This window comes from Zerene cesonia, chromosome 22, assembly GCF_012273895.1.
Source record: "Zerene cesonia ecotype Mississippi chromosome 22, Zerene_cesonia_1.1, whole genome shotgun sequence".
In the NCBI taxonomy this organism is placed as follows: domain Eukaryota; kingdom Metazoa; phylum Arthropoda; class Insecta; order Lepidoptera; family Pieridae; genus Zerene; species Zerene cesonia.
The window spans coordinates 3186712-3196410 of NC_052123.1; the positions used below are offsets into that span (position 1 = coordinate 3186712).

At 33.9% G+C, this 9699-nt stretch overlaps 1 protein-coding gene across 1 annotated transcript in view; it reads right to left on the reverse strand.

Moving 5' to 3' along the window:
- Positions 1-393: 393 nt before the first annotated feature.
- The window catches only part of LOC119836093, a 79050-nt gene continuing 69744 nt past the window's right edge, over positions 394-9699 (reverse strand). The window contains exons 5-11 of the mRNA XM_038361335.1: positions 9279-9546; positions 8589-8705; positions 8087-8166; positions 7646-7751; positions 6913-7056; positions 6272-6353; positions 394-6114 (exon numbers count right to left, since the gene is read on the reverse strand). Coding sequence (XP_038217263.1) covers positions 1610-6114; positions 6272-6353; positions 6913-7056; positions 7646-7751; positions 8087-8166; positions 8589-8705; positions 9279-9546 — 5302 coding nt within the window. The 3' untranslated portion in view covers positions 394-1609. The remainder of the gene's footprint in view (positions 6115-6271; positions 6354-6912; positions 7057-7645; positions 7752-8086; positions 8167-8588; positions 8706-9278; positions 9547-9699) is intronic.

Consider the following 9699-nt stretch of genomic DNA (forward strand, 5'->3'; position numbering starts at 1 on the left):
TTAATTTCATCAAACATTAAATTGTCTTAAATGGTTATCAAAAACATAAATAGGATTTAAAGGATGCATAGAAGAGATAAAAAGAAAGACTTGCTATTTATGAAAATTCATTTATTTCAAATATTATCTATCGGCATCGTTTAGTTAATACAATACAAAAGTTCTACAAAGACTACATTTGCGTCGACACGCTCACAACTGATCTTGTACATTGTAAATGATATCCAAGGAAAAATTATATTCGTCATTGTTAATTAAAAGTATAAAAATTAAATTTTAAAGAGTAGTTTAAACTAGGATTAATATGTAATATATTGCTGAGCATATGTTCGTATATTTTTATTAAATAATAAAACAATCAGAATCCACAAAAAAAATACTATAATGGTTATGATTATTTTTCAGTTCTTTCGTTCCTTACTTATTGTTATTTTTTTTAATTAATAGTATATTATAGTAGCCCTTTCGAATATAATTTTTCATTCGATATCAAATTATAAAAACTACAATATTTTTGCACTTTTTAAGGCTTGATTACATAGAAAATAGATGTATAGTTTTAAGGCATATTATGTGCGATTAAATATCTATTTATGTTATGAACATTATTACATAGCAGTGTTGAAAACGAAGTAATGAGGATAATAAAAATAAACATAACATACAAGAAGTTTGATAATAAATGTCATTAAATTTAAGTTCAATATTGAATGTTCAAATCCCAAAAAAGTTCTTACTGCAATAACATTCATAAATCATAAACAATACAATTTATATTCTAATTCGATAGATACATTTAAATAATGAATACAATTTTTGAGATTTCAATAATACTAAGGTTAGTTCAGTTTATTTTTATGTGAAAAATTAAACTTATTCCTAACAGTCTCCACATATTAAGTATACTTGTCTTCAAAAGATTAAAACTTATAATATTTTCTACAGAGTACAGGCACAGGCTAAAAATGTGCACAGATTATTAAATGTTATTGTAGTTTAGTATATCTGGCAACATATGCCTACATGCGAAAGTAGTTTTTCAAAAGGTATCTATTAAAAGTAAGTTTATGAATTCAATTGTTATTATCATCTTACAAATACACGAAATTATATAAATATATTCGCTAGTAACTGTAGTTGTAAATTAAGTAATTAAGTGAATGTTAATTAACAAAAAGACATAAAATAAATGAAAGTTCTAAATTAAACTAAAACAAACTACTTTTTGGTGTTAGTAGCTACACAACAAAGATTATGACCTAAAAAAATAAATATTTTAAGTATCCAAAGTATTTCATTGCACGAAAAAATATATTTTGCAAATATATTATGATGAACATAAGTGCTTGTATGATGGCACTTTTCAATAAATATGATATAGCAAAATAAATCTATTAACAATACATTTATATACAAATGTGCGAGTGTGTGTTTGTGCTGTTGCCATACTATAAAAATATAACCTTGTCTATGGCACAAAACATCAAGCCAAGAAGGTTTGATATAAAAAAGAAATATTTACAACGATATAACAAGGTGCTACTCCAAAGAGGTTAAGGGCGTGAAAAATTGAGACGGATTTATTTAAAATTTAAATGTTCAGTATCGATCACTGAAATTTGTTGACTACTTGCTTAACCCAGCTTCCCTTTTGCTCGTCGGTGGTTTCGGGTTCATTAATACTGTTTTTATTTGCGGGAATGTTGCTTTTTACTGTACCTGTTTCTTTCACTTCAGTACTACTCCTTTCAAAGGAGGCTACTTTGGTTGTGATAGACTTGGGTTTCACTGGTTGTGCCGGCTTTTTATTTTGTATTGTCTTTGTTTGTGTTTTCGCCATTTGTTCTATCTCCATTCGCCTCTCTAAGACTGATTTCGTTTTTGGCTGTTCGACCGATGATCTCTTGTTTTCTACTACACGTTTACGTGTAGCTGAATCTAAGCTTGCTCGTTCGAATGTTAGTCTAGTCATTTGTATAGTACTCTTTTCTTCTTCTTTTGGTTCTTTCGTTTCTTGTTTTGTGTCTTTTGCAGCATTTGTTTCTGATTTACTTTTTAATTTATCTTCATTCTTCGACAAAGGAGTGGAATCTGAACGTGTAAATGCTGGTTTCACAGTTGTGTTTCGTTTAATTGTTCGAGTATTCACAGACTCTGCGGATGAATGTTGATCTTTATTCTTACTTAAGTTTTTATTTGCAATAACTTTAGTTTGGGTAGTTGCAACTGATGGTATTTGTGCAATCTTAGGTTTTATTGGTACCGGAGGAGCTACTTTACTTTTAACTGATCTTTCCGTACTAGAAGTGATGCTTTTATTACTAGTCATAACACTTTGAACTTTACTTGTAGTAACAGTTTGAATAGTAGCTTTTTCTGAAATGCTGGCTATAAGAGTTTTATTAGCTTTAAATGAAGAGCTGCGCTTCATACTATCAACTCGATTTAACGGTTTATTCAGTACCTTGTTTTCAGTTTCCTTTTCCACCATTTCTTCTTGATCGGAATAAACAGCTGAATCTCTAAACACGTCTTCGCCAGTGAAATGTTCAATCTTCTCAAATGTTTTCTCGTAAAAGCTTTCGTCTGAATTAACATGGCTCGATTCAACCGATTCAGTTACAACTGTTTGGCATACGGTTACTTTATTAGGCGGTTCTTGATATGTACTTTCACTTGATGATGTAACAAATGAAGAATTCGAGAATAAGCTATCGGGTCGAACTGCATTTTTGTTTATTAGAACATTGATGTTTTTCATTCCGTTTTTCTCACTGAGCAATGTTGTTGGATCTACGTAGTCTGACTGGGCTATTCGTGCACCTAGATGCTTGCTACCCTGCATGTAAATAGGCAGTTTATTTAAACTTTGATAGGAACTATTATTTGATTTTGAAGGCGAAGGCGTACTGCTTATCGAACTTGATATTGAAGTTACCATGCTCATACTTTTTTCATATGGAGGTCTGAATAATACAGGCTTTTGACTAAGATTATCACAACTATGTGACATGGCTTCTAAATTATTTTTCTCTATTTGATTTTCATTTATAGTACTCTTTTCACAAACACTTCTGCTCAAAGCATCAGCGTTAACGGAATAAAGAATAGTCGAAGTTGTTGGACTATTGTCCGTTGATGTTATGATAACTTTAATTTCGTTAGCATCGAATGGCATGGGCGTTTTATTTGGTTCGATTTTATTTTGGTTGTCATCTGAATGTTCGTCGCCTATAATGCTTCGGAATCTTTGGAGCAAGTTTTTGGAATAACTCCTTGGATTCAAAGCAGATCTTTTTTCACCGGTTGGAATCTTTAGATCAGTTCTATCTTGATTGTTAGCTTCGTTAGCATTTATTTCTGTTTCTTCATTCTTAGGTGGGGTGCGATTTTTGAAGCGACTTAAGACATTTTTTAGTGATAGCACATTACCATTTGGTTTATAAATTTTATGTTCTGGATGTATAACGTCCACATTTTTTGTGTTATTTTGCTGAATGGTTAAGGCCTCACACGATGATGTCACTGATATGTCCAAGTTGGCTTGAGAATTATTTAGTATGTTTTCATTTTTATTAGCATCTAATTTAATCTTTTCAAAATTATTTTTATAGCATCGATCGATTTCTTCTTCAAGTTCTAGTGTTGATTTACTAATGTTTTGAGAATCATCGGTAGACTTGGTGCTCTTATTAAATTTTAATATGTCATTTTCACTCATATACGCTTCTACGTCATCATAACTTATTTCACTTTGATCTGCTGCAATTGTGAATGGTCTATCGACGCTCATTACTTTTCCATCTCTGTTTAAATAAGTTTTACTGTTGCTGTTAGGCTTGCATTTGAATGTAGTTAAGTTAGTTTCATCTTGACCAGTTGGTACTTGGAAGCTTCGTGGTAGCGAACCGGACTTCCTATCTCTTGATACATTAAAATGATCTTTCTGACGACTCAACCATATCTCAGGTGTATTTGGACTTTGGTGATCTGGACTCATTGGTAAATAGTCAGCAGGTAAAGTATTGGGCACTTCTTTCTTTCTTCTGCAAACGTCTATTAAATTATCGTAAAGGTTTTCGTCATTAGCAATAGCTGGTGGTCCTTGATTTTCCATAGTTACATAATAATCCGAGCTTTTTCGCTTATTTTGTATATGTGGATTCGCCACTTTTTCGGGTGTTTTAACAGGCACGTCATAAATACCGTCGTCTAATGCATCTCGTTGCTTTTTAATTTCTTCAAACGATAAATAAACATAATCAGATTCGGGACCTATTCTAGGAATTTCTGTAGCAATTTGGGTCAAGGAGCTCGGTGGTGATTTTTTAATAGACAAATGAGGATGATGTTGAATTATTTTACTTTTATTATTCAGTGCGTGTAAACTTTCATCAACGCGCTTATCCGTTCTCAGCGTTTCATAAATGTGATCATCGTCTGACATAACGTTCTCTTTGTCTATTTCGACCGTTTCGTTTTCGTTATCATCCATATTATCTTCGTCAATAGAAAGTTCTAGATTTTCCGACATTTGCCGCGTAAATTTTGGTTTTAATTTAGCTAGATCGCTTCGTGCAAGTATTTCTTGATCAGGTATCGAGTAAGATTTCAATAATCTTTGATGTCTTCTGTGAGCGCTGTTTCTTTGTTGCTGCTTTTTCAATAACTTTTGAAATTCCCTATTTTGCATTAGAAGTTGAGATATGATTTGTTCCAACGGCTGCTCACTTTCTTCGCAACTCTCTTGGATGTCATCGTGTAATTGCACATCAGTAGATTTCTCCTCAATCTCAGTACCTTCGTTAATTATTTTTTGCTTATTTAAGTACTTCACTTTTTCTAACTCGTTCTTTTTGAATGAGTCTGTTTTCTCGATTAGTTTTTTATACGTTTCTTCATCAATGTCTTCATCTTTGCTGATTTTGTCCGGTAAAGAGATTTGCGTTGTTATTTTTGGCTTAGCAATATTGAGACTATCATTCGACTCTGATATGTGCAAAATATTCTCTGTTGATACGTCGCTTGAAAAATCTGTGTAGAATCTTGTCGTAGTATCAGTACCAAAACGGCCTTTCGCTCTATTCTTTTTTATTTTCGATATTTTCTTGGGTATGTTTTTAGTGTTATACATTTTAATTTCAATGTTTTGTTTCGATATTAAGTTTCGCTTTCTATTTTCTGTTTCATTATCTGAAATCATTTCGTTAGACTTCATCTTCTTGCTGATTTTATTTGAACCACAATTGCGGCATTCGAATTCGATCTTATCGTTTCGGCCATCATTTCTTTCACTGTCACTATCTTGAGATCGCTTTGCAAGAAAAGCTTGCGCATTTTGTTGCAATCCCGGTTCAGATTTTCGCCGCCAGGTACCAATTTTCGAAAGTTTGGATCTTTGTGGATCGTCTTTGGACTTTGACCTTAAAGTATCCGTTTTATGTTTATCGTTATCAATACACCTTGACTTCCGCGTATGCAATGTTCCCATAGAATCAGTCATTGGTATATTTTCTTTAATCTTCGCACATTTCAGACACGTTTTCTGTCTTTTAACACCCATATTATCAGTGAGATCTTCCTTGCTCTTCGTTTCAGTATAACCAACGATATTATCAGAGGAGTGGAAGTTTCTTGTTTTATTTAGTGATCCAGCAAATTCTTTACTTACACTTTCTTGAGACGACTTAAAGTCGGAGCATTTGCAACTGGGCTTTCTTTCTATATGTTCAACACTTCCAGAATCAATGTAATGAAGTGATCTATCGCATTCAGGGCACTTTTCCGCAGAAGCGTCGTCGTTTTTGCAGTTACATTTATCTTTGGCCAGTTCGACTTCACAATCTGAGCACAGATCAATATAACAATTGTCGCATGTATAGTCTGTGCCTTTTTCGAGGGAAACTTGGGCGCAGTCGCAGTCTTGGCTCGTGTCTCTGGAATTTGGAGCTACATTCTTCCTGTTTTTCTTTAGCCGTCCTCGTATGCCGTTTTCGAATGATTTTCGTCTTTCACGTTCTAATTTCCTTTTTTCGAGATACTCGGGCGCAGAGAGTTGTTTCCGCATCGACGCTTGTGATATTAAGTTGTGTGATTTCTCCGCTAGAATGTCATCTGCAAAATAATGCATAATTTCATTTAACTTTGGCTTCATAAAGTATACAAGCTAGGGTATTTTTAGCATGGGGTAATTTTTTATTTCTTACCAAATCTTTATTGAGCTTCTATGGAATATGAAATAATAAAATTATCATAATACGAAATCACTTACCATCAGTTTTATTCTGCCCCAGTTCCATTACAAGCTGACGCGCATGCGACGGTATAACCGCATTGTAGTTTTCAAGTATGACCTAAAATAACAACATTAGGTTTTAATGTAAAGAAAAGTGCAAAGATACAAGAGCGAAATTAATTGGCGCCAAACTCTCTATTTTTATTTACACGCTTTTTAACACGCTTTTATTAACTTCACCTGTATGTTTGTTTGTTTGTTTGTTTGTATGTTTGTTTGTTTGTTTGTAACTGACTTCTTTGGGCGCGATTTTGACCCACTTTAAACGGCCAGATTTCGTTCAAACTTTGTAGATTTATTGAGGACCGATGACAATACACTAATTTGATAAAATTATTATATTTTTCAATTTGTAAAATATGATAAAAGCGTGTTTTTTAGTTTTTTTAAACTATTATAATATATTTATTTTTATTACAAACTAGACGCTAGTGCCGGCTCCTGTTTTATCCCAAGGGAAAATCGGGATAAAAAGTATCCTATCACCCAAGTCAGCTCATAATCCTCTGTTTATACCAAATTTTATCAAAATCCGTTTAGTTTCACTCGCTCGTGCCGCTGTGATCGCGCGTACAGTGTGAGCTGGTCATTGAATGCTAGTTGCAATGTGAACTCACCCGCTTCAGCAATAAGGTCCACTCTCGCTTGTGCCGCGGTGACCTGGCTTGGAGTGTTAGTTGTGCTCTCGGCGCGTCCCACGGTATAACGTGGAACGATAAAGGCGCACCCGCTATAGATTCCACTAGCATCATGTTGTTGCACTGTAAATTAATGGAGAATTAATCTTTTTCGTCAGAAGAGTCGTATTAAGCTTATACTAGTTTGAGTTTGTAGTTTGCATACATTGAAATTAACACCTTAATTCGTGGTTGGAAATTTCAAAGTCCATTGTATAGATAGCTGTAGGCAGACTTTTTCTTCGGACACATTTTGAGCGTTATTATGTGTATAGTCGTTTGTTGTACGTCGATGTTTTTATATAACTACTAGCTGCGCCCCGCGGTTTCACCCGCGTAAGTCCGCATCCCGTAAGAATATCGGGATAAAAAATAGATGTTGGCCGATTCTCAGACCTACCCAATATGCTTACCAAATTTCAGAGGAATCGGTCAAGCCGTTTCGGAGGAGTATGGCAACGAAAACTGTGACACGTAATTTTATATATATAGATATTCTAAAATGAATAATTATATATCATAATGTATAATTTACGTAAAAAATACACTATTAATCTATTTCCGATGTAATGAAAAAAATAACGAAAATTAAGAATTCATAATTTCATTCATTATTTTATTTATTTTATTGGTGACAGTCAACAAAAAGTGAGAAAATAAAAGACTAACTTACCATTATATGTGACTTGTATGCAAGTATCCCGTCTTCCCTGTTTTTTGTCACTAGCAACATTTTATCGAAGAGGAAGGCGTGTCGCATCGCCTTCGCGCCGAAAACTCTGTACGTAAATTAAAATAACGATATTATTTCGGGTTACAGGTTTTTTTGACAGTTAATTTTTGAATTTAATGTATTTTCTATCTATTATACTAGCTGTGCCCCGCGGCTTCGCCCGAGTATATCCGTATCCCGTAGGAATATCGGGATAAAAAGTAGCCTTTATGTTATACCATTTGTCCAGCGGTCTACGTACCAATTTTCATTGCAATCGGTTCAGTAGTTTTTGCGTGAAAGAACAACAAACACACACACATATCCTTACAAACTTTCGCATTTATAATATTAGTAGAGGATTTCTCTTATTGAATTATCAAAGTAAATGTATATAATTACCGAAATGTCCCTTCGGCGCACAGCTCTCCATATGTCGTCAGGTCCGGCCCGTTCCATCCGTATAGCAATGATTGAATCTCCTGAAAATGATAAATTATTACAAAATTTTATGGAAATAAAAAAAATATATGTAGGTATATACTAAAGATAGTGTTAGGACGGAATACTTGGATATCTGTTCTTTATTTGCGTAGTACTAAAATAGTATATAGTAAAATAGTAAATAATATTTATGCCATTGTTAATTAATAATTATTCTAAAAATGAAATAGTTATTCTGTTAGGATTCATTTTCTATATTATATAAGGATGAAAAGAACAAAATCCGATATTTTATCCTTATTCGGCGGCCATATCATTCCAAAACAATACAACAAGAACACTTTAAAAAATCATAGTTTATATAAGAGACGACCTTACTACCAGGCAAACTCCTGGGAACTGAAATATATGAAGATTATACATGAAATGTAACACAGCGAAGCAAAAACAAGATACTCACTTGTACTCTGACCGCGTGCTCGTGCCGTCTCTTCATGTCGTCGATGTGTTGCGCTATCCCTGTCATCTTGAGTAGCGCGTACTCTGTCTCGCACGACGCGCATTGCTTTACAACGTTCTGAAATAAACGTTTATTAAAATATTTAATATTATGTTTATAAAGTGTATATATGTTTGTAAAAAAAGGGGATCGGATCTGGATGACAGAGTAATTATGGATAACAGAACATTACCTCACTTTTCTTACACGTACATAATATAATTATAGCATAATTAATAAGGTGAATTGATTTTTGAAATATTACAGGAGACCAGTAGGTTGTCTAACTGTACTATGCAAGTGACGCTATGGATAAAACTCAAAATATTATGTACTATATACGTTACATATGTCAAATATTTTAAATATCTGTTTAATACAAGCATAAGGTTTTAAGATATTAGTATATCTATTTCAAATAGTGAATTACTTGTGACATCATTTTGATCATATAAAATTGAATTTTGAAATGCTGTCTTACTCTGAGATCTTACTTAACACTAATCATTGCTGTATGCAATCAAATTTATAAAGTGTGAAACTCTGTAGTTGGATTATCTTAAAAACTCATTACGCTCTGTTAATCTGAAAAGTCTAATAAAAAGGACCACAATATAAAAAATCCATCTAAAATCTCGAAGCAAAACTCACCTGCAATAAGAGATGATACTTCAAGATCCGTTGCACAGGCTTCAGCAGATAAGACGCCAGCGGCAGAGGATGGTTCAACTCCAGCTGTCTCTCCCTGAACTCTCTCGCGCTCTGCGACTTCGAGGCCAGTGCTGCCAGCCTCTCCATAGTGCGAGGATACCCGGTGCAGTAGGAGGTGTATACCGAGAAACCGGCAGTGTTGTTTACGAAGCACCGCGCTATGCAGGTGGCGTCTAGCCGACACGAGTTTAGCTCTGTACATAGTGATCTGGAAAGGAAATTTAAACCTTGGTTTAACTCGCTTTCTATAACATATTACTAAAGACGTCACGACGATCAACTAATTGTTGAAGAAAATTGGAACTATAAATGTTATGGAGTGTGGGAGTTTTGTTTATTATAACTAGCGTCCCGCCCCGAC